General features: G+C 41.6%; 1 protein-coding gene across 16 annotated transcripts in view; it reads left to right on the plus strand.

The window, feature by feature from the left end:
* The window catches only part of SYTL2 (synaptotagmin like 2), a 120,253-nt gene that overhangs the window by 70,215 nt on the left and 24,117 nt on the right, over window positions 1-25,921 (plus strand). For 4 of the 16 annotated variants that reach the window (XM_059187491.1, XM_059187496.1, XM_059187503.1 and 1 more), the window contains exons 5-9: window positions 10,664-10,745; window positions 11,644-11,758; window positions 13,359-14,162; window positions 19,005-19,073; window positions 25,799-25,900. In XM_059187491.1, the coding sequence (XP_059043474.1) occupies window positions 10,664-10,745; window positions 11,644-11,758; window positions 13,359-14,162; window positions 19,005-19,073; window positions 25,799-25,900 (1,172 nt within the window). The other 12 variants (XM_059187468.1, XM_059187476.1, XM_059187480.1 and 9 more) reach the window with 7 other exon arrangements.

A 25,921-nucleotide genomic window follows, 5' to 3' on the forward strand; every position in this document is an offset into this window, starting at 1 on the left:
GTGAGTTATGATCAAATTGTCATAACATGGTGTGATGGCAAAAGCTCAAACACGGGAACCAGACGTGAATTCAAATCCTAAATATGCCATTTATTAGCCATTTAATGATGGGCAAGTCATTTAACCTCTCTTTTCTTAGCTATGGATAGGAATGATAATATAAACCAGGAAAGGCTGTAGTAAGAATTAGTGGTAACATATGTAGAATACCTGACACATAGTAGGTGCTAAGTAAATGGCTCTTCAGGATGCAGGTTGTCCTCAATATTTCAGTCTGATCGTGTTGGTGTTTTCCATACCTGTTACCATCTGTCCGGTCAAAGGGTACATTTGAACCTGATCGTGGAGCTACATTGCCACAGATGTTTTGATGATTTGCTTTCAGGTATGTAGAGATCTTCCCATTAGTGTTCATCCCTTGGGACTGTGGTTGTTATCCTTTGGTGGGAAGGCAGATGCATTTTCTCTGTAGCTCCTCAGTGGAGATGATTCAATTCAGAGTCTCCAGCACTGCTGAAGCCCACAATTTTCCTGATGGTACAGCCACCGAGTCAAGTGCCAAGTCTGAGGCACCTGGGGAACAGAGGTGTTCCCAACATAGTTTACAGGTGAGGGAGAGGGTCTGTAATATAGGCATCAATAGACATTTCAGAGCTGAATATGACTAAAGTTACATCACATAGAAAGGGAATACTGATTCTATTAAGGCACCCATTGTCTATTTCCCTGTTGGAGAGGACTCACTTTGTTTTCCATGGGTGGTAGACTGGACTGCTCCCCCTCTGGGCTGATTTGTAATGTTCTGTTATGTCTGTAGAGGCCATGTTGGCTAGAAGTTAAACAGTAAGTAGCCACTATTTAGCCACTTACTAAAGAGTAAGTAGTCACTATTTTGTGACCTTGTACTAGAAGTGACTTAACTTCTTGAGCCTTTGGTTCCTCAACTGTAAGATGGGATGATAATGATTTGCCAGCAGGATTATTGAGAATTTAATTAGCTAGTAAATGTAGAATTCCTAACATGGTCCACAGCACATACATAGTAGGCATTCAGTGAATGGAAGTAGGGGCTCTCACAGAGAGTGAGAGCCTATCCCTACCACCTCCCTTTGGTGACTCCCCATTCACCAGCAGTCCCCCAGTGGGATAAAGGATATCCTTCCATAGGGAAAGATGAGACCTGAAGTATTAGAAACTCCAGGAGTGAGAATGAGAGCACAGTCATTTAGAATCACCATCAAGGAGCTGACAGAAGCTCCTAAGAGCCAGTTTGATAGGGGACAAGGATATCAGAACACTGACTGACGAGGTGAGGTGGATACAAGTCCCATAGAAGGAGGAAAGAGATTTGGGGATATCAGAAGACCAACTTAGCTCACTGAACAGTTTTGTGTGGGTCAGACTTCCTGTCCTTCTCCCAAGAACTCATTTCTACCAAAGATCCTGGGGGACAGAGGCACCACTAGCCCAGCTCATTTTCTTCATGACCTCAGGCAGTCTGGTGGGCGTATCTACCCTCTTCCTCAGTTTGAAGCTACTAATACAGCTCCTGCAATTCATGTCTCCAGTATTTCCTGCATTCCTTGTGTGACCTCAGACGAGTCTTTCTGGTCTCATCTATAAATCAGAGCAGAGCTGCCTCACCAGGATATTATGAGATTAAATGAAATGAGATGTAGGAACGACTTAGCATTTCACAGGAAGAAAGAAAATTGGCAATTTCCAGTGGCTTTATAATTATGTGATTGTAACATAGATGAGGTATGGTCGAGAAGGCAAGAATAAAAATGTCAGATGCATCTAGTTTGCTTCCCTCATTACGTGACCTGGGTGGTAATCATCCAGAACTGTGGAAGGGGCTGATGTATGCTTCCTCCTTCCCATGTCAGAAACTACTACTTGACTCAGTGTCAGGTCCTTGCGGTGTTTCTCACTTATACTTTAACCTTTGGGAACTGGGTGTGTTAAGTGTATTTTGGGGCTTGTGCTTTTAGAGGAATTGAACTTCAATAGAATGACTCAGTACCTGTCAATATTTTCTTAGCTAGGAGTCAGGTGTCCGGGAGTGTTGTGAGGCAACAGTGACTAGAAATTGAAGTTTCTGAAGGAGTCTTCCTTTTTCTTTCTTTCTTTCTTTCTTTCTTTCTTTCTTTCTTTCTTTCTTTCTTTCTTTTTTAATTTAAATTCAATTAGCCAATATATAGTACATGTAGTGTTCAATAATTCATCAGTTGCATGTAACACCCAGTGCTCATTACATCACATGCCCTCCTTAATACCCATCATCTAGTTACCCCTCCCCCCGACTCACCTCCCCTGCAGCAACGCCCAGTTTGTTTCCCATCATTAAGAGTCTCTCATGGTTTTACTCCCCTCTCATGACTTCCCATTCAGTTTTCCTCCCCTCCATTATGATCCTCTGCTCTGAAACTAAAAGGTAGTATGCTGAGTGAAATAAGTCAATTGGAAAAAGGCAATTATCATATGGTTTCACTCATATGTGGAATATATGAAGGAGTTTTTCCAATAGACTCTGTGGCAAGATTCCTTCTTTCTATGAGCACAATTCTGTGTGGTCCTGCCTGGGAAGAACTGAATCACTGTGGGTGCCCAGCATGAACTCAACTACCATCCCATACCTGTGTTTTTCACAACTCATCTTTGTTTGCACCTGTCACATGAGGAAGCAGAGAGAGGCTTAATGAACAAAGGATCAGAGAGTGCGGTTTTCTTTAGATTGGCAAAGGAAAGACTCCAAATGCTTACAGTTCCAATGCTGGTTGCTGAATTTTAAGGGCAGTGTTGGTGCCAACTGTGGTAAAAGGCTAGTGAATTCATTTCCTAAAAAGTTTGTATTTCTAGTCATCACAGATTAGTACCTTTTATAAAATATAACAAAAAAAAATACAGAAAGCAACAAAGGCATGCAAAATATAAACCCTTGATCATGTGCTAGGATGTCTCAGCAAATTGCTATAAATGATTCTAAATGAATACTCTCAATTTCTGTATTTAGCTCATTGTGAACCAGTAACAATTCTCAGACTGGCACTGGTCCATGAACTACACCTTATATACATGTCCTTTCCATAATAGTCCACAGGGCATGGCTGAGCCAAAGTGGGGAGTACACCATAAAGATGTGAGAAGCTCTTCCCATGGGGTCAGGACCCTACCATAAAGAAGGTATAACATGTCTTGACTATGGAGGGAGACCTGCTCTGGAATGAGAAGACCTTCTTTTGCTACATATTCTATGAAACAAGGTTGGGTGCCCTGAGCAACACTGAAAGTCTAGTAGCATCTCTACTGACAAGGACCATGGATGTTTCTACTGTTGGTGCTTCTTTGGTCTGAAGAAACCTGGAAATGGACTGGTCTTATAGTTTCTGACTCTCTTTAACCTCCTCCTTGAAGATAGTCTCTGTGAAGACTGGAATAGTTTATATTGTCTTAGCTCTGCGGCCTCACATGGGGCCAGTACTCTAAAAAGAAAAAAAAAAAAAAAAAAAAAGATCGTTTCTCAAGTGTGTCCCAAGCTTCCCAATTCTTTCTTCCTTCTGATTCCTCTTCCCACGCCCTTCCCCTCCCACATCCCTCAGTTGCCTGGTAGCCTCTCCTTTCTCCTCTAAAGGGATACATTCCACTTAAAGGAATACTTGACTTTGTAATAACTTAAGCCTGTGTGGATGGAAATGTTGAGCTTCTTGTCTTTTCTCAGTAGTCACCCTACTGAAACATGAGTCTGAGCATGTTTGTGGCATCCTAACACACAGACCAAGTCGTTCTTATCATGTGTATAATGCAGATGAGGGCATTTCATTGAAAGGAAGCAGAGGTCTGTCACGTAACTGTCTCCAACACTATGTGGATTTTCTGCTGGGAGGACTTCCAGTTCCTCGGGGTTTCTGAAGTTTAAAGAATTACCTTTTGAATACAGAAAGGTCAGAGGCTTCAACCAGGGGAAGCAAGGTGTTAGATGCTGAGAAGACTATGTTAGGGGCTGTGGGCATCTGAGCCAGGGAAGCTTCTAGAAGCTGCTTCTGTAGGGCAGCTCTTGAAAGATGAGAAGGATTATGGCAGGTAGGCATGGGCAAAGAACAATAAAGGCAGACAGGTTGATGTGGGGGTCTGGCATGTTGGAAACGTGGAAAGGGTCTAGTCTGATGGGTCTGCTGTGTGAGTGGTGGGCAGTCAGGCTGGAGGAAGAGGCTGGGCCCAGATTGTCAAGAGCCCTGTGTTGGCCAAAAGGCTGGACTTTTTCCTTAAGTCACAAGAAGCCATTAAATGACTTTTTGATCAAGTTTACTTTTTAGAGCGATCACTCTGGTAACTCTGTGGAAGATGGGGTTAGAAAGTTCAATTAGAACATTGTAACAGAAGGGGTGCCTGGGTCGCTCAGTGGGTTAAGCTTCTACCTTCAGCTCCGGTCATGGTCTCAGAGTCCTGGGATCAAGCCCACATCCGGCTCTCTGCTCAGCAGGGAGTCTGCTTCCCCCTCTCTGCCTGCTTCTCTGCCTACTTGTGATCTCTCTCTGTCAAATAAATAAATAAAATCTTAAAGAGAAAAAAGAACATTATAACAGAAGCTTAGGTGACAGATGGTAAGAACCTAATGAAGGGAATGGAGAAAAGAGCAAAGGTATGGTGAAGCTTTAGAAATGAAATTAGAAGAAATTTGAAGGGTTGGTCGGTTACAGGTATCTGATAATCTATAAAGGGTATGTGTGTCATTTGATGAGAAGTTCTCAACTCGGACCTGTAGATCAGAACTGCTCAAGGAACTTTTAAAAATCCAGATACCAAAGGCTGAGTGTCCCTGCATTTCTTTCTCAGGGCTGAGGACATAGGTACTCTTTACTACCATGTCCCAAGCATCTAACACGTGGTACGTACTTATGAATAAGTACCTGTAGAATGAATGAATGAATGAATGCCAGCACCCTCTCTTACTGTCCTTCAGCACACTTCTCACTACCTGACTTCGTGTTATATATTTATTGTGTGTATGTATTTTCCCTTCCCCCCAGATCCTTGAGGAAAAGGACCTTTTGTTTATTGCTGATTGTTTCACTACACTATTCCTAGCACCTAACAGTGCCCAACAAGTGTCTTGTGGAATGAGTGAATGAATGAATGAAGAATAGTGAGAGTCCAACCAACTAAATGAAAATAGTTGATGAGATAATTATGAAATAAAGAATAATGGTGAATGAGGGTTAACGAACAAATGAATGATTCGATGAAGCAATTTGCAGCTCAGGAAGTGAGTCGAAAGAGGAAAAGGGAAAAAGTTAAACTCCAAGAGCGGGACTGACAGCCTCCAGTCTTCATTGCTGTGCGTTACTGAGAATCTCTCGGTTCAGTGGGCTCTGGTGGTTATACCATGATGATATACCGTGAGCTCCGGTGATTATAAAAGATGGAAGAGATTGGGAGGAGTATTCTCACGTTTGGACGACTACAAGAAAGGGAAGGGCATTCGGGATAGAGAACTGGAAGGCACGGAGGCAGGAGGGAGCTTGGCTGCTCCAGAGATTTGTCATGTCCATTAATCAAAAACATCTTTAGAGAATGAATATCTCCAAAATGAGTTTAGGTAGAACAAGGCAAAGCCTTCCCTGGGGTATTTCTCTCCATGACATTAGCACTTCCCTGTGACGTGGAGAAAGCAATGAGTTTTCTTACAAGGGAAGCTGCGCGTCCTCACATCACTTTGTTTTTGGTGGAATTAAAACACTGTTTTGTTGAATGTTGTAATGAATAAAAAGGCTAGTCTTTAAGCTTCACTGCCCGTGCTTCAGTAATAATTCTGCCACCGATCTCCCTCTTCCCTTCTGCTGAATGGGAACCAGGCAAATTCAAACCATGTCTTTAGTTCTGAAATAGTATTTTTTTTTCTACTAATGTTCTTTTCCCTGGAAGGCTTTTGTTTTATCTCTCTCTCAATCTCAATCTCTGTCTTTCTCCCTCTTCCCGCATTTCTTTCTTACAGAAGGATTAGCTATTTACCTCCATCACCTCAATAACAAGATCAATGTGAGCCTCTTGTCTTGCTCCCGGGGGCAAGGTAGAGGTGAGCCGATCTATGGACAGCGCATTTGATCTTTTGTTCTTGGATGCACTGCATATCCAGGGAGTGACCGTGGTTCTGCCTCACAGAACCACTTCTATGGAGCTCTTTAAAACAATCTTTCTTCATCCTGTAGGATCTTGGATTTACTCAAATCACTTTTGGTGGAAATAGTTGCACTGTGACATCCGTGTGAGAGCAATGTGTAGCGTGCAGTGTGGTGGCCCCACACAAGTCATGTTTTACTTCAGGAACTATCGACTTGAAAGGCTTGGCCCAGCATATTTTCTAATTTACTTCTCTCCGTTTATCCCCAAGCCATTTCTTTTGTTTATTTACGTGATGGGGCTTCACTGAGTGTCACTTGGCCAGCATGGCGCTGGGCGCAGGGGGTGTGACACAGCATTTGCTTCCAAGTTTCTCATCGTCCAAAGGGAGAGGTCAACAACAATGATGACGACACATGACAAAAATCACTTGCAGAATTTGCTTCTGGTTCAATACTGTTAATATGTAAGCTGCAAAATGCCTCAAAAGAAGGCATAAGATGTCGGCTGTAATTTTTAACTTTTTTTTTTTTTTTTTTAGAGGGAAAGGTCAGTTAAGGTTCAAAAGCTCTTAAAAGTTGCTTTCATGGGGTGCATGGGTGGCTCAGAGGGCTAAGCCCCTGCCTTCGGCTCAGGTCATTGTCTCAGGGTCCTGGGATTGAACCCTGCATCAGGCTCCCTACTCAGTGGGGGGCCTGCTTCTCCCTCTCTCTCTGCCTTTCTGCCTACTTGTGATCTCTCTCTCTCTATCTCTGTCAAATAAATAAATAAATAAAATCTTTAAAAAAATTTGCTTTCATGTGCTTTGAAGCACTTTAGGGCTGGACAGAGAAGCAGATGGGGTATCTAGCTGCCTAAGTGGTGTGATCGAAAACCCCACCTCTTTCCCCAGCGTCCCTGCCACAGTACCGAACATGATTATTCTGTAGAGCTGAGTCTTCAGAGACTCGTGTTAAAAAAGCAGATACTTTGAACCTTAATGCCAATATCACAATTTAATACTTTAATAGTTCTCCCCACAAAGTGAGCACATTTTGTCTAAGTGTTCCTTCTGGTATTGCAGATAGTTTTTGAAGGGTGCCTGAGAGAAGAATTATAAGCACAAGGTGTGGAATTTGGCTTGCTCTGGTTTAAAAAGCTCATCTTGTGGAATGTATTGGATATCTTTTATATGCAGGATACAGTCTCCTGCCTCTGAGAGGGATTCCAAGAAACAAAGACACATTATCTGGCTATAAAGCGACTATACTCTCTTAGGATAAATTATGGATCCTTTATGTGAATATCTGATCACATGATAACAAATAGCGCCAGGCAGAGAGCACATTCCTGATCCAAAGTACCAAGGAAATGTGCTGCAAGATTGGAGACAAGGGTACCCACTTCCAGTTGGGCTGATAGAGGAGCATCGCATGAGGGTGAAATTTGGCCTGGGCTTGGAGATAACAGCAAGGATTTGGGTGGAAAGCCTAGCAAATACACAAGGGCAGGGCTAGGGGATAGGCTGAGTGCAGATAGCAACCACGCAAGGAAATTTTGGGGATAATGAGTAGACAGACAACTTCATTTGGCATGAAGGGTCAACAGGAAAGAAGAGGGGGAAAGTACATTGGGTAGATGGCAGAACATCTCCCGTTGCTTCCGGACAAATTCAGACTTCATTCCACAGGCCTTGGGGATCCAGGGATAGGTAAGGAGCAGTAGAGGGACATGGTGGTCAAAGTTGTGTTTGAGACCATCCCAGCTTAGTGGCAGAATGCTGAGTAGGTTAGAAAAACAGGACTTCAGTATCAGGAGGTCAGATGTGAACCTAATCGAATCAACAGAAATACAGGAGGTGACAGTAGAAGTGGAAAGGAAGTGATGGATGTGAGAGTCACTGGGAAGGAAGAATCACCTGGACCCCAGTCCCCTTGCTATGAACCATTGCTTTATTAATGTGAGAAGTCAGAGGCAGGATAGCCTAGCCATGACAATGTGTGTCTTTGGGGTCACAGTCAGATACCTGCCTCAAATCCCCAGCTCTTCATTAATACATTTTGTGACATTGAACAGATTCCTTAGCTTCCCCAAGCCTCAGTTTTCTCTATGAGTAAAACTCATAGAGGTGTTGCAGAAAGCAGTTGAAAATTCTATGTTTGCTGTAATGGTTCTTGCCAAATAGTAGGCAGGCATGCAAAACATTGCTGTATTCCTCAAGAGAAGCAAAGCCAGACCTTAATCTAAGAAGTTGCTGTATTTTCACAGACAAACGTGGAGGTCTAAGACTCTTATTTTCATTTTTTCAAAGTAAGCAGACTAACCAAGTAGCTAACCCTGTGTCCCACCCCCATGTGTTTCTGTATTTAGTGACTGGCCCTGTGCTCTGAATGTGTCATTTCTTCCTCTTTTGCTTTCTGAGCAAATAGAAACAAAGGCATTTTTAAAAAAAAATCTAAATAATATGCCTCCTGTTGCTTGGCAAATAACATGAATTTTAAAAGGAAGAGTCATGGTTACGTATCGGCTGCTGCCTTCCCTGGTGCTGGCTCAGTGGCCTTCATCTTTTCAGTCGGTCACTGTAGTTTTGCACGAGCTGCTCTACACGGCATCGCAGGGGGTTATAAAGATGGTCAAGATGGTACTCCTGGAGGATCTCCTGTTTCCTGGGAGAGATGATACGTACACACAGAATGAGGTTGCACAGTAGACATGAGGCACATGGCTGGGTGGAGTCTAGTAAGAGAGAGACTGGTTTCATGTCTGGTTTTATGAGGTGAAATATACACATTCAGAGCTGAGGCCCGGGAGGCCCAGGAACTGGGTTTCCAAGGAGCAGAGAGGGCAAAGCGTCGCGTCCCTGCTTATCCTTTGTTCTTGCTGAGTGGGAGGAGAAAGGAGGACCGTGGTAGGAGAAGATGGGTATTCCATGGACTGCCCCAACCAGCAACACTGGGCTCAGGTCCTCTGATCATGTGATTGCTTTATGTAAATTGTTCTGAGACAGCCTGCCATGTGCTATAAAGTTCCTCATGTCCCTCCATGGTTCCTGAAAATGGCAGTCAAGAGAAATTGCTTTCTAGTTCTGGGCTCTTGGCTGTGCATTCTCTTACTGACCAGGTCTTTTTTTTTTTTTTTTTTTTTAAACATTGGATGACTTGATAGAAATGTGTGCCCACCTGTTGTGAGAATTGCCTTCTGTAATGTGTTTTTCTATTAGTCTTAATTCTGGCTCCACTGTAAATCCCCATTCTTCTTCCCTGCCCTTCCCCTCCCCATCCATTTCCCCTCTTATTCACACCCATGTGATCAAGATGTATCTTACACACATCTGCCTCAGCTGCTGTAATTCCTTTCTGGAACAATGAGGAAGGTAATGAAAGGAAGAACGACTCCTTCTGAAGTTCACCCTTTTCCCGGGATTAAGTCTGTGCAAAAAGAACAACTGAAGCGCAGAAGGAAGGAAGGAAAACAAAGCCGCAGGGAAGTGGAGCTCACGACTGCAGCCACCATATTCTTGGGCCCGGCTCTGTGGCCTGGGGGCAGATTGTCTCCTCCCCAAACTCCAGTTCCTTTGCTGCATGGTGGAAAGCCAGTGCCTTCCTGGGTATTTTCCAAGTTGTTGACTCTGTGATGTCACTAAGAGAACAGGTCTAAGTGGGCACAGTGGTTTCAGCCAATAGTGACTTCACCTGTCATGCCTGAGGCAAGGCCACTGGAGCAGGACGTGGAGCAGGTGCTTCTCCTCCCCCTCTAGAGCCCCTCTGACTCTCCTTGTCCCTTCTTCCTCGGTAGCCATGGGAGTGTCAGCTCAGGAGGGAGCCCTGTGAAACTCACTTTTCTCCATTTACTCTCACCCTGCTCTCATCCTAGGGCTTGGATAGAGACTCTTCTTGCTTCTTCTGAGCCAGCGGCTGCAGTGCTTGGCCTTATCCCTCTTGTGTGTGGACAAGAACTTGCTGGCCAGCCTGGAGGGTGGGGTTGAGAGTCCTCAGCAAGTTGTCGGCCCGCACCAGGCTCCCTGCACGGCATCCCTTAGATCTGCTGTCAAGTTACTGGTCTCACCTGAATCTTTTCTTCAGTCACTTCCTCCTGAGCTAGAGTAAGCACTGCCATTCTGTGAAATCATGCCATAAAAGTCTTTGGGGCTTTATTTAAACAGCAGTGTCTGCCGCTGCACCACCCCCAAACACCTCCCCCACCCCCACCCCTGCCTTGAGATGAGTTCCTCCCTGTCATCCACATCTGATTAGATTCTGACTTGGAGATGAGCCATTTCTACAAATTTACACTGTGCACCTCTTGTGTGCTTGGTACCGTGATAAAAACTGGACAGCTTCTGCTGGATGGTTTTGCTTGTCTCATGCCTGTCTTTTCTTTCTGCTCTGCCCCTGCCTTTGCTTTGCTGCTTACTCATCTCTAGGCCCCAACTCCCTCTCCCTTCCTGGTGTTTGATTTTACAGATTTTCTCTGCTGTCCTGTATTAAGAGCTTTCAGCTTCAGTGGCACAATTTACTCTTTCTCAAAGGCTGAGGGTTTATTCTCTGAATTGTTTCTTTTGCAGTGCTAGCGTGGTCAGTCCAGCCTCAACCCTGATGGATACATTACAGGAAAACAGGAGGAAGTCAGCTGTGTCTCCGGCTAAGGTAGACTGAGCTCAGACTCCGAAGCTCTCATCTTTGGCAAGAATGACATTTTTCTCACTTTAGCAAAGCACCATGAAATAAAGGGGATTTTTTTTTTTTTTTTGCACCAAAATCAGATGATTTTTACTATTTAATGTAAGAAGACTCTCTTGTGGTGGAAAAGTTGATGAATACCATGTTTCTGCATTGCTGAAGACTCTAATTTCTTGCCCAGGAGAATAAAAAGTCTCAAGCTACTGGGGGGTGTTTCTTTTTAAGCATTCCGTGACTTGTTAGTCCCATATCAATCCAAATTCTTCCTCTTGACTTCCTGAATCTCTGTTAGAGGTCTGCTTGTGGAAGTGGATTGCCAATTTATGAAACTCTGGACAGCAAACATTGATACTCAGTTTTATATTAATAAAAAATTCTATTTACTGATCCCCTTTCTGTCATTGGAATTGATGATCATAATAGTGATAATGAAACACTTCAAATACTTTGATAAGTGTCTTTTAATTCTTTATAGGAAAGGTCATTTACAATTATATTTAGTTCAGCTTCAGTCTAGCACAGCAAGAGTCTCATGTGGTAAAAAGAGCATACATGAGGCAGGGCGGGGGTGGGGTATGGGGATTCTGCCCTGATTAGTCCCAGGTTTACCCTAACCTTGATGATTCTATATTTTGTCTAACTTTATAAGACTCTGGATTATGACTATATTTTATATAGTTTAATTTTTCTCTGGCATCTATGGTAACTCTTAGCTAGCCACATTAACCAGGACAGTAATTTTTCAAACAGGCCAGGTAGAGTTTACTGGATAAAACTATCAATACTGGTGATAATAAGCATTTGCTAACACTGAGTTGCTGCTATGACATTTAAAATGAGTTTAATAAGCAATCTTTTTCCCCAGCAAAGGAAGAATCCATTTAATAGCTCCAAGTTGCCAGAAGATCAGTTATCTCAACAAACCAAAAGTGAGCCGTCAACAGATGGAAAGGCTGATTTCTTTCAGACTCCAAAAGAAGGTAAATATTATTTTTATGGACTAGATATTTTTATCTTTGTTATCTGTGGACTAAGGGAAATTCTTAGAGTTCCTTTAACTAAAATAACTTCCGAGGGAAAGTGAAAAGTCCTGATGGTTTTCTTATTTTACTATGCCCATTGGTTCCCTGCCTGAGGGAAGGAAGCAGAAATTTTAGAAACTGGAAGTTCATGCATTCCAGTCTTAGAACTGACACTTGTTGTTTGACCTCTGGGCCTTGGGTTCCCCCTCAGTAAACGAGGCAATTTTTGACCAGAGGCATTCAGTCATTCATTTCATGGCACATATTGGATATCTCCCACATGCAGACACACTTCGTGTGAAATTAAGACTTTGCCTCAAGAAAAAAAAAGCCACTTGATAACGTTGTGATTCTCTGATCTGTAATTATCAGCCTGGTCTCTGAGGAGGCATTTGGTCAGGTTTGTGGCTTAATTGATTTAAGTCTGTGTCTTATGGAATTTTACCATTATCCTATGCCATTATGAAGAAATACTAGAAAATTCAGTCTCTTCCAAAGCAACTGTAAAAAGATTCCACAGGCATTAAATATTGGACAAGGGGTAGAAAATTAACATTGAGTAGTGGAGTTGGAGTTGGAGTTATCCTGTTTTAATATTAGCATTTTTCCTTCTCTATTGGATACATATTATGTTATATAGAATATTTTACAGAAAAAAAGGGCACTGGAACATGCTACCTATTTTTTTTAACTTTCTGAAAAAATTAATTTTTGTTTTTATTTTAAATATTTACTTATTTTGAGAGAGAGAGAGAGAGAGAGAGAAAGAAAGCAGGAAGGTGGGGGTGGAGGGAAAGGAGAGAGAGTCTCAAGCAGACTCCATGCAGAGCACAGAGCCTGACTTGGGGCTTGATCTCACCACCCAGAGATCATGACCAGAGCTGAAACCAAGAGTCAGACACTTCTAACCAACTGCACCACCCAAGAGTCCCTGAAAAATTAATTTTTTGTTTTAGAGATTTTCTTTTTAAAAATATTAATTTTTTTTTTTTTTTAGAAAATTAAGTTCCTTAGGGTGCCTGGGTGGCTCAGTCAGTTAAGCATCTGCCTTTAGCTCAGGTCATGATCCGGGGGTCCTGGGATTGAGCCCCGCATTGGCTCCCTGATCAGCAGGGAACCTGCTTCTCCTTCCCCCTCTTGGCATCCCTATGCCCTCTATCTCTCTTTCTCTCAAAAAAATAAATAAAATCTTAAAAAAAAAAAAAAAGAAAATTAAGTTCCTTTTTCTGGTTTCCATATATAAATTTTTTAAAGTGCCTTCTATGTTTTTCCTTAGCCTCCTTAAGGAGTTTTAAAAATCTTTTCTAAAATTATTTTATTGAATATAAAAATACCACAAAGTATGTATGTAAAGCACAGTAATCTTAAATGTATGGTTCAATGAAGTTTGTGCCTGAATTTTTAAATGTTTTTTAATTAGGTCTGCACTTATGATAATACTTTATTGTCTTTAATATTTTACTACTTTTGCTATATGTAGACTAAGTTTATGTTAGGTGTTTTAAATTATATAGCTATTCTCCATTTGACATGTCATCTAATGTGTTTTAATTTACAGGTGAATTGTCAGAGTCCAAAGAAGACTCATCTATCCCAGAAACTTCAAGCCAAAATTTAGAGAAAACAAAACAGACATTTCCAGGCCCCGAGAACAGATCTCAGGTCAAAGCTCCAATCCCCAAAGCCAGGAAAATGCTCCCCAAATCACATGAGTTAAAGCTCAATGATAACCAGTCTTTTCCCCGACAAAGGACAGACTCCCTGAGCACAAGGGGGCCTCCCAGAGGGATCCTGAAACGCAACTCCAGTTCCAGCAGCACAGACTCAGAAACAGTGCGTTTTCATCAGAACTTGGAACCCAAAACCAAAATGGTGGCCCCTGGCCTCACCATCCATGAGAGAATTTCTGAGAAGGAGCATTCTTTAGAAGGTGACTCCTCCTCAAACTCCCTGGAGCCATTAAAGCATGTGAGATTCTCTGCAGTGAAGGATGAACTCCCCCAGAGACCAGGGCTAAGCCGTGGCCGGGAAGTAGGAGAATTCAGTGTTTTAGAATCTGACAGGTTAAAGAATGGAACAGAAGATGATGTGGATGTCGATGAGTTTTGCAATGACCCTCAGCCTTCTCAATACAGGAAGCCTTTGCCTTTACATCAGTCAGCCTCAAACCTGACAGCATCCAAAAATGAAAAACATCAGCCAATGGCTTCTGGTTCTTTTCCAGTTAATGGACATCATTCTCCCTCAGAAGTTTTAGCTGCAAGACCAGAGTCCATTGAAAATTCATCCACCATCAATGAACACAAAGCTAAACCATCAGAATTATCACAACTTGAATCAGAATTGTCCAAAAGCCCTGCTGGTAAGAAACTTGTTATTACTAGACTATAAAAACCAACCCATGGGCTTAGAATGGCCAGGCCAGGCCTGTAGAAGCCCTGTTTGACCTCCTAGACATTCCAGCTACAGTTCAGACAGGTGCCACTGGGGAATGATTATAGTACCTCTTTTTTTTTTTTTTTTTTTTTTTAAGATTTTATTTATTTGTGTGAGAGAGAAAGCATGTGCCCAAGCAGGGGGAGTGGCAGGCAGAGGGAGAAGCAAGCTTCCTGGTGAGCAAGAAGCCTAATGTGGGACTCAGTCCTATGACCCTGGGGATCATGACCTGAGCTGAAGGCAGAGGCTTAACTGACTGAGCCTCCCACGCATCCTGATTATACTATCTATTAATGGGTTTGGAAGTTTTCCTCAATCATCAATAGCTAAAGGGCTAACTAAAACAAAAACCAGGATAGCATAGTTTCTGCCTATTATACTTTTCCCTAAAAAATGTAACTATAAATTATTTAACCAAATTACAGTGTTTTGAATTAAATCAAGGTATGTATATAGAGTAAGAATTAAATATATACTAATACCTTTGTACAAAATATATTATCCACCTAATGCATATTTATTAATTACCATTCAATTAAACTTTGGGCTTTTTGAAAGATGTTAAGTAATCGCTACATCCAATGTGAGGCTGGGATTCACAACCCCAAGATCCAGAGTTGCACACCCCACTGGTAGGCCAACTGGGCTCCCCAGTTTTTTTTGTCTCAGAAAAACCTTCTTTTTTTTTTTAAATTTGAGAGAGAGACAGAGCGTGAGTAGGGGGAGGAGCAGAGGGAAAGGGACAAGTAGCCTCCTTGATGAGCACAGAGCCCAGTGCTGGGCTCAATCCAAGGACCCTGAGATCATGACCTGAGCCAGAATCAGATGCTTAACCAACTGAGCCACGCCGGTGCCCCAAACCTTCATTTTCTTAGCCATTTATTCTTAGATGTTAAAAGTGCTGAAGGAACTTTCTCCTTCAGCTGCTGTGAACTGAGAGGCAAAGAGAATACTGCTTTTCCCTGCTGCCTAGCTCACTAGGTCTTGAAGATCTTACACCTCTCAAGGGATGAGACACTGTTTTCCCATACAATAATTCATATGCTTTAAAAAACAAACAATGAAAGAAATCATGCTGTGTTTTCTCTCCCATCTTCAATAAGTGTTCCTCCGGCCCTGTGATAATTTCTTTATAGTCAGGAGAATTTACAGTGGCCGCAGTCCCATGTCCGATGTACTTGTTCTCCCCCTTCCTTACTAGTCAGCAGGAAGTGAACCCTGCGTCACTTTGCTTGGCCCGACAGTTCTATACTTGTTCAGATCAATCCTCTTCTTCAAGAGCAAAGCACTTTCAATTACCCATCCCTGCACTCCAGACATTTTAATCATTTGAACACAAAGGAATTTTTTTTAATTAAAAATGAGTAGGTGCTTGTTCAATGAAAAAAAAAACCTTCATATTAAAGGAACTTACTGAAGTTTGACGAACATGGACAAATAACTGGATGGTGCTCACTTAAGTGCTTATTCAAAAGATGAAAAAAATTCTTTAATGTTTTCCTTTATTATCATCCACAGAAAAAATTTGGTAAACCTTTCCTGTTTTTTGAACTGCACCTGCTTTCCCATGGACTACAGACTATCTTTATACTTTTATATTAACTACTTATTTATGCTTTCTGATTTTTATTTTCAAAGATTTATTTATTTTAGGGGTACCTGGGTGGCTCAGTGGGTTAAAGCTTCTGCCTTTGGCTCAGGTCATGATCTCAGGGTCCTTGGATCGAGCCCTGCATCGGGCTCTCTGCTCAGTGAGGAGCCTGCTTCCTCCTCTCTCTTTATCTGCCTGCCTCTCTGCCTACTTGTGATCTCTGTCTGTCAAATAAATATATAAAATCTTTAAAAAAAAAGATTTATCTATTTTAGAGAGGGAGAGTGAGCACATGAGTGGGGGAGGGGCAGAGAGAGAGGGAGAGAATCTCAGGCAAACTCCTCACTGAGTGCTGAACCCAAAATGGGGTTCAGATTCCGTGACCCTGAGATCATGACCGGCGTGGAAATCAAGAGTGGGAATTTAACCACCTGAGCCATCCAGGCATCCCTGTGCTTTCTGATTTTTAAGTCCCAGTTGACCATGAAATTTGGGAGGAAGGCATCATCAGCTACACGTATTTTTTTCCCTCTTTGCGGGAGAGAAAGAGCAGGGGCAGAGGGAAAAGCAGACACCTGCTGAGCTGGGAGACCCCCCCCACCCGAACATGGGGGTTGATCCCAGGACCCCAGGATCACAACCAGATCCCAAGGTTGAAGCTCAACTGACTGAGCCACACAGGCATCCCAAGCTACACCTGTTTTGATTGACAGGACTCCTGGCCTTAGAGCTTATGCACAAAGTTCTGCTTACTTATTAATGCCCTGCTTACCACAAAAATATATACAAGTAAATAATGAAGCATAAAAAGAAAATCAGGCCCCAAAAGTGGTAAATGCAAAGTATGTGAATTATAAGGGTTTGACGTTAGCTCTGATCTCCAGGACAGTCAATATCACATTCATTACTACACCGCAGAATACAGAAGAATTCCTCAGAGAAAATGGAACACTATCTTGCATCAAATCTTTAAAATAACTCTTCTTATTTTGAAAGAAATACGCTTTTGTTGTAAAACATTATAAAAGAAGAAATGGATATGGAATGAAACAAATACCGTCTGTGTTGTCATCATGCAGCACTAATTACAGTATTGATAACATTTAATTGTAGAGCTTTTCAATAATTTTCAATATAATCTTAAATTATGTTTATACTGCCAGAAGTTTTTTTACTAGTAGTATATTATAATCATTTTTTCATCATTGTCTTCTGTTAAACAAATGAACACAGACTTCTTCAAGATTTCTCAAAAGAACTTTGCAGTTATTGACATCTATTCAGTAGTAAAATGTGTAGTTAAGTGAATCAAGATCTATCACATGCCCATTACTGTATAACCCTTTGTTTTTTTCACACTTAGCCAGAGTTGATGTTTAAAATTAAAGACCATAGAATTTTATTAACTGAATTGTCCTCTAGTGCATTGAAATGTAGCTGACTTCCTAAAAATTCAGCTGACATAATTTTCAGGAACATGCATTGTACAGCTTAGCATCTGTAAGGAAGGAGGAATGCAGAAACACCTGGTGTTAACTTAAGGGGCAGGTGCCTGAGCTCCCTTATCTAAGTCTCCCATGTGCCCTTTGATTAAGGCTCAGAAAGGATTCTTTGCTTTCTTTTTTATTTTTTTAAATAATTTCTTTAAAATATTTTATTTATTTATTTGACAGATCACAAGTAGACAGAGAGGCAGGCAGAGAGAGGGGCGGGAAAAGCAGGCTCCCTGTTGAGCAGAGAGCCCGATGTGGGGCTGGATCCCAGGACCCCGAGATCATGACCTGAGCCGAAGGCAGAGGCTTAACCCACTGAGCCACCCAGGCGCCCCAGATTCTCTGCTTTCTTGATAGTTTACAGCTTAAATAATCTTGTTTAGGTTCTTAGCCATTGGTCAGCCAACATCAGGGAATGGGTGGAGATCACATAATGCATCAGTTTGTTTAGTTTATTTGACTCACAGAAACTACTTCGAAACTCACAGACTGTAGAGGGGAAGTGGGGAATAACAGAGGAGCCCCTTGAGATCATGGTCCTCAAACTGCAGTATACAGATCAATCACTGATAGTTGTTAGTAAAGATTCCTGGGCCCCTCTTCAGAGATTCTGGTTTAATCTGTTAAGAGGAAGGCCCAGAAATACACATACCATCATTGTACCATTCTAATGTTCCGGAAGGAACTCCAGAAGGTTGTTTTCCCTACTCCTGAAATTCTCCTTGGTCTGTGTTCCTCAAACTTGGTATAAGCCCGTCTAGTGTTTATTAGTATGCCAGTGGGTAGGTGGAGTCATAAAATCAACATGGTGTATCTTCCTACAGTGTAAAGTTCTATGCATAGATTTGAGAGTAGAAGGGAAGTAATACTTAAAATGTAATATGGATCACAGGTGCCTGGGTGGCTCAGTTGGTTAAGGGTCCAACTCTTGGTTTCTGCTGAGGTCGTGATCTCAGGATCATAAGATCCAGTCCCACGTTGGGCTCCATGCTCAGCAGAGAGTCTCTCTCTTTCCCTCTGCTCCTCCTCCCATTATTGCGCACCTGTGTGTACTCTCTCTCTCAAATAAATAAAATCTTTTTAAAAAATGCAACATGGATCAGAATACAAAATCCACATGAGTTTTTTTTAAGTAAGCTCTACACCCCATGTGGGGCTTGAACTCTTGACCCTGAGATCAAATGTTGCATGCTCTACTGACCAAGCCAGCTAGGTGCCCCCATATGAATTTTCAGGATAAATCAGAGACTTCAGAAAAATTTCTCAATTAGGTCCATACCCCATACCTCAGAAGTCTATACTTACCTTCCTTTACTGTCAGAGCAATTCTAGTAGAATATCTTAACTAGGATGGTTTATGTTATAGCCTCTGAAAAATGCTGATAGAAACAGTTAATGGTATGGAAGGTATAAATACAAAGTGCCTATTTAAAAGATAATGTGAGTGATTATAATAATTTTTCTTAAAATTATTTATTTATTTATTTATTTGACAAACAGCAAGAGAGGGAACACAAGCAAGAGGAGTGGGAGAGGGAGAAGTAGGCTTCCTGCTCAGCGGGGGCTCTATCCTATGACCGGAGCCCAAGGCAGAGGCTTAATGGCTGAGCCACTCAGATGCCCGTGAATAATAATTCCTTGAGCATTCTCTTTCCTTATTTAGAAAAGCATTTCTGTGTTGCAGACGGACTGTCTTGTGTTGAGCCTGAGCCATTTCAGGTGCCAGATCACAGTTCTAGAGACCGTCAGCAAGGTAAGCCCCCTCTTCTCAAGGCCCTACAAACTAGGACGTCCTCCCACTCTGGTCCATTTGCCACTGAGATAAGGAAGACAACTGACGATTCCATATCTAAAGTTTTAGACTGGTTTAATCGAAGTTCTCATTCAGAAGACATTAAGTCACCTCTCCAACATCCCCAGAGAATAGAGCTGAAGGAAGAGACAGACTCAGAATCACCGATTGCTACTGCCTTGATGAGAGATGACACCATTCTAAAAGAAAATGGCTCGAAGCCTCTATTACACACCAAAGTTAAACTGAGGTCTATGGAATCTGATTCACCATTCCAGGGAAAGGGAAATACATTGCCTTCAAGAACTTGCCAAAATAATAATGTGAATATCAATCCCAAATCCATTACTTTGTCCCAACAAGGCAAGGAAGATCCAGGCATATTGAAACCATGTGAAATCTATGGCCCACATCAAGGGAATAAAACTATGTATTCTAGCCATGGTTCAAAAAACAGAGGAGAAGGAAACTGGGCACTTTCCCCAATCAGTAACTATCCCTACAGTGCTCTCAAAAGACCTGAGAGAGAAGACCAGGTTCCATGCAACATTAAGAATGTTGGCAGCTTAAGTGAAGAAGAGCCTAAGCTTCGTGTTTATGAAAAAAATAGAAGAAACTCAGAAGTAAATTTTGACTCTTCAACACTTGTCAAAGAACCAAGTTTGAAAGAGAACATGAAGGCAGAGCGAGAGAGCAAAGAAGGAGATCCATGCATCCTGAAAACTCCTTTAGAGACAGAGAATATTGAGTCACTACATGGGGCTACCAAAAACAAGTATTCGAAGAAGCCTGAGGTCCAGTTACAAGAAACTACTGAGGTTCCCAAGAACCAAGTGCAAAGAGAAAAATACAAAAGAGTAAGTGAAAGAATATCTTTTTGGGAAGGCGAGAAAACTGCTGCTAAGTTAACTCATAAAGAACCCACATCGTCATGCTGTGAAGGGAAACCTCCTGCTAAAGAATATCAGCCTGTGAAGTCCGTGGACAGTTTATCTACAGGCCAGAGTGAATGTAATCAAGCCACTAGCAGACAAGTGGTCCTAGATGAGAATGGCCACACAGCCCATCTCTCCAGTTTTTATTCCTCAAATAAGCCTGAAGAGATCAGACCCCAGATATCAGGTCCATCCAAAAACTATCCTTCTGTTGACCAATCAGGTGAAGTGTCTCCATTTCAGAATAAGATAAATGAACATATAAAAAGATCGCCAGTGGCAGAGAGTTGCCATTATGAAAGGGACAGTACTTTACCGGCTTGGCAACATTCTTTGAATACTGGGAGTGCAGTACATTTGCCTTTGGAGAAAGACAAACCTCTAATCAGTGAATCAAATCCCAACTTTAAAGTTATGTCCCTAAAACAGAGAATGGATGAACCCAATACAGAACAGGTCTATAATCGCTCTCAATTTGAGAATTTAAGAAAGTTTTGGGACTTAGGAGCCAATCCAAACAGTCAAGAAAATGTTGGGAAGAATACTAACACAGTAAGCCAAAAATATGTGGAGCCTTTTTATAGCCAGAAACACAAACAATTCAGTGACATTAAATCATCAGGAAAGCATATCCACGAAATAGGGATGCTTCCAGGTAAAAAAAAAATTCTGGCAAGAGAGGAAATAGAGAAATTAAATTCAAAGCATACACTCCAGGTGTTACCAGATGAAACCACATTTCCATTGGGACCATCCAGAAAGTCTACTCATCATTTGCCAGGAAACGAGTCATCAAAGGAAAATGTGGGAAAGAATATGAAATTGTTTGTTACACCAGTGTTCAAGGAAGAAAAGGATTACTCCGACCAAGAGGTTCAAGAATCCATAGTTAAAACAAGTGCTTTGTCTAAAGACTACAAAGACACTTTTAATGACAGCTTACAGAAGCTACTTTCAGAAGCTTCATCACTAGCCATGCATCCTTCGGGTGGAAAAGTTCATGGAAAACAAAAGTCTGAACCAGATATTTCTGGAAATAAAACATGGCCTCAAGATACAGGTTTTGCTGAGACTGAGGGAGAAGACAAAGGACATAAGGAGAGCATTTATGAGCATGTAGACAAAACAGTAGCTCCTCCGAAGGTTAAGCCGAACACTTTGACTGCTAGTCTAGACAAACTCCTAAAGGAAGCTACTGGAACTTCGCCCTGTGCCTTGCCAAGTGTGTTGGAACCTGTTACCACTAGGATCAGCTCTGAACCTGAAGAGGGTAGAGTTTATGAAAAAGGGATAGAAGGGACAGAATGGAGTCACAGCACATCAGCCTATCAGAAAGAGCTAATAGCTCCTTTTCCAAAGGGAAGCGAAACTTTGGTAAATACAGCTCTTTCCCAGAAATCTGGAAGTGGCGAATGCCAGCCAAGCACGGAGGATGGGTGTCAGGTAGCTGCGGAAAGTTCTCACCCATCGGGTCCACCTTCCCATCTTTACAGAAAAGATTCTTTTGGGAATGTGGCCAACTCTCCCCAAGAGAGGCCTTCTTCCAGAGATGCTCATCTTGCTCCCCAGGATGAGGCATTACCTTCACAAAGGGAAATTTCAGAGACTGTAGAAAAAGTCATTCTTTCACCTAAACCTGCCTTGAATGATATAAATGTTGTATTACAAAAGCTACTGAGAGAAGCTTGCTATCCAGTGGGGAGGGAAGTAGTGCCTGGGGAAGTAAAAGCAGAATTTCCTAAAGGAGTCCAGGCAGCAGGTAGCCCACCAAATTCTACACCAGGGGCTACAATGGATGTTACAGTTCCAGACAAAGATGATTTTTGTTCCTTCAATGTCGTCCCTGATAAAACTCACAACGCTGGATCTTATTTAGCTGCTCGAGTGCCTCCATCAGAGCAAACCCGTCACTTATGTGATTCCCCTGTTACTCAGTGTGGCAAAGAGTTACCTCAGGAAGTGGCAGAAATTGTGAGGGAAACAGTTATTCAACCTAAATCAGAGTTCCTAGAATTCAGTGCTGGCTTAGAAAAACTATTGAAGGAAGCAACTGAACCCCCCTCCTCAAAATACGAAAGTGACCCAGGAACTCTTTCTCCATCAAATGTAACAGGTAGGACCGAGGTGTCTAGGCAAGCTGCTTCCGAATTCCATCCTGAGGAAATCAGAGAAACAGTAAAAAAGTCTGAGGCTCCATCAAGAACGGAGAGTGCTTTTGAAATTGGTTTTGAGAAACTTTTTAGAGAAACAACTGAAGCTCCTCCTTACCAGCTCCAGGTGTCAGTGAAGGAAGAAACTCCTGAGAAGGAGGCTTCCCAGTCAGAGCAGGCCAGTTTCTTGAGGACAGTAACCCGTCTTGACTGGACAGCCTCAGAAGCCTCTGAAATGAAGTTTAAGAGTAATGTTTTCCAATCACAAGTCAACCAGTGTGATGAAGTGCTGGGAGGTAACAAAGGTGTAACTGATTTATCAGTAGATCTTTGTGGTTCTGAAAGTTGGGTTGAGATCCCTGGAACCCCGCAGTTCTGTGTGGAATGTAAAATAGGGATCACTAAAACTATAAACCCCATAGAGGACAGGGAGGTTGCAGAGGTTCAAGAAAAGTTTTCTGGGGAGCCTGGCTTGGAAGAGGCTCCTAAAGCAATTAGTGTATCCAGATGTAGGCAACCCATTCCTCTCCTGACAAACAGAGAAAACCCTCCAGAAACAAGTATTGTTGAATTGATTCTGGCATCGCCATGTAAGAGAATAGAGAAAGAAGAAGAAAAAGGAGGTTTCTCTGACTCTGATTTTTCAGGTAGAGACTTGAGTTCCAATGCAGACAGCTGGAGAAAAACCTCCAGGGAGCATTCTGAATTTTTTAACTCATTGGTTTAATGAAATGATTTAGGGAATGCTGATGTAAAAGATGATATGGTTTTTAAAACTGGGAATAATTTGACACACGGAAATAGTGGTAAATTCTTATCATTTTAGGTCTTCCTAGCCTTTCTTAATAAAAAGCTACATTTCCTTTTATGTTCTTTAGTCAATGCATTACATAGAGAAGTTTTACCCACGAGGGAATGTTTCAGAATCTGACTTTATTCTCAGTAACAGAATTGTTAGGTTTTAAGAGTTTTTTTTTTTTTTTTTTTTTTTTTTTAATTTGGGGTTTAGAAAGCACTTCTGAAACATTCAAGCCAGTTTTCCTCCTAGAAATAATTTATCCTGGAAATAATTTTTTTTCTTAATTGACAATGCACACAGAAGTCTCTAGTAAGATTTGTGGCAAGAAAGTGCCACACACAAATGGGCACAAATTTCCCTTTTAGGATGAATATTTTACCACAGTAGTGGCTAAATTCCAGAAACAGAGGGCAAGACTGGAACCGTCTTTCCTCAGAAAACTTGTGCTGTGGTGTTTTGTTGCCATCCTTTTCCTCTTGTTTTCAATTATCTGCAGAAATCTGCAGAATCTTCTCTAGAGTATGACTTTGGTCAGATGATTTCATCTGACACCACCTGAGGGCATCGCCTGGCTGGCTACATTTCTTTGGCTCCAGCCTTGGCTAGGTGAATGAAGAACTTACTCGATTACCACATTCATCTAAGTGGGCTTCGCGTTGTTGGTTTCAGCCAGGCTGGGAGCTACAGACCTTGTCTCAGTTTGCTATGGTAATCAACATGGGCATTTTAGCAGAGAAACCCAGAAGCAAATAGGAATGCACAACTCCCCGATTATAGGGATGAATGATAATAGATGCCTTCTGGCTGGGACACTTTAACCACAGTTGCAAAACAGCTGGTGTCGGTCATTCTCCTAGCAGTTTAGAAAATTTGTCATTTTCTAGCACCCCTCAGCATTGAGGAGAATTAATAAGCTTTCCTGAGTGGATGACTTGGGAGGTTTGGTTTCCTTTGCAAGTAACTATAGGGTGTCTTCTTGAAAATGAACCGAAGGATCCAACTTTAATCCTGATTAATCGAATTGAAGCCCCTGTTACAAAGGTTGCTGGTTAGAGGAGGAAAAGTGGAGTATCAGTCTCTGAAACAGGAGTATACATCACCATGTTCAACTTCCTGAAGTAGACTTTCACTAAACCAGCCTGTGAGTGAGGAGGGTAGACTGACCCATAGGAGAGCTTGTACATTTGTCCTTACTCTGGAGACTTACCCCTGATGTATATAGCTTTGTTTATAGGGTATCAGCATAACTGATTGAATAGTAAAAAGCCTGTCTAAAAATGAAATCGTCAGTATTAAATAACCACCCAGTCAGAGCTCAGAGAAGATATTTAAAAGTTACAAGCCAATAAGAGGTACAAAATGGTACAACTGTAGTTTTATATACTCTAACCTAAATTTTTATTTTTAAACAATTGGCTGGTGGTGGACTGGAGGAGGGAGGAATTTGCTTACAATGTACCACAATTTTGGTGAGCAACCTAACATATTTCACTTGGGCTGAGCTCTTATTCAACCAATACCTCAATATGTTCCTTAAAAATTAAAAAAAAAAAAATGCTCCATTGTCAAGTACTTAATGTGCTGGGAAATTATGCACATTATTAGCATATTAATGTCTCCAAGAAGATCTATAGTAAGAAACCTTTAAATTGAAACACAGAGCATTCCAAATCCAATTCATCTTAGAACCCATTTGCTCTAGAATGCCTATTAACATTGGGGAGAACTGGGATGCATTTCAGGAAAGTATTGTGTATAGAAGTGGTTCCCAAATTCATTGACTCATTAATGGAATCATTCATTGATTTAGCAACTTCTTTTTTTTTTTTTTTTTTTTTTAAGTAGGCTCCATGCCCAAATGGGGCTTGAACTCATGACCCTGAGATCAAGAGTCACATGCTGTATCAGCTGAGCCAGCCAGGCACCCCTAGCAAACATTTTTGAAGTGCCTATTGCCAGCCACTGTTCTAGGCACTAATAATGTAACAGTGATGAATGATCATATTCAGACCAGAGCTAATCCATGATGGAGTTTTAACTGTCAAAATGAAAAAGTTAAGCTATCTAGAGATTTTTTTTTTGTAACATTAGATATATTTAATTTAAAAAACTGTTCTTATTTTGAGAATATGCCCCCCCTTCTTTTTTCCTTTGGTCCTAACATGCCTTTTTTTTCCCCCTAACATGCCTTTAAAAAAATATGTAGTTATTAGTACATGATATAACCCCCTACACACTTTAAAATGACATAATAAAATAAAAAGTTGACTACCTCATGTCATTTCCCAACATTTTGTTGGAAATTTTACTAGCTCATGAATCCCCAAGGGCCTGCAATCGTTGATTTGGAGAATTCGCCCATCTGTGTACCTGATTATACACAGATGTTAAACATCTGAATCCTGCCTTCTATGGTTTTCAGCTAATTGTTTTAATGCTCCTAAAACCATTTTGTGGTTGTCTTCAAAAGCTAGAAGTGAAGTGGAAAGATTCAAAGTCTGGCATAGAACAAATCATGGGCCTAAAATAGAGGTGTGGATGGCTCAGAGATCACTTTTCTATTCATGTGGTTATCTTGTTCCTTTATGATTTATGCTTGCAAATACTTCTTGACTAGGAAAATGGTTTTTAAAGGATCTGCAAAGAGTGGAGAAATTTTGCTTTTTTTTCTGAGAAGTGTTTCATAGTACAGAGGCTTCTGACTCTCCACCTACAACACCAACGTCCATTGGTTCTTAAGAGTTAGGATTTGGGGGATCTTTTTTGTATTGCGCAGTGTTCAACAATTTTGTCTCGTAACAGGTTCAGAAGAAGAACCCAGTCCTGTCTTGAAAACTTTGGAAAGGAGTGCTGCTAGGAAAATGCCTTCCAAAAGTCTAGAAGACATTTCGTCAGATTCACCAAGTGAGAATAAAGGTTGCCCCA

The sequence above is a fragment of the Mustela lutreola genome, chromosome 1 (genome assembly GCF_030435805.1).
Source record: "Mustela lutreola isolate mMusLut2 chromosome 1, mMusLut2.pri, whole genome shotgun sequence".
Classification (NCBI taxonomy): Eukaryota; Metazoa; Chordata; class Mammalia; order Carnivora; family Mustelidae; genus Mustela; species Mustela lutreola.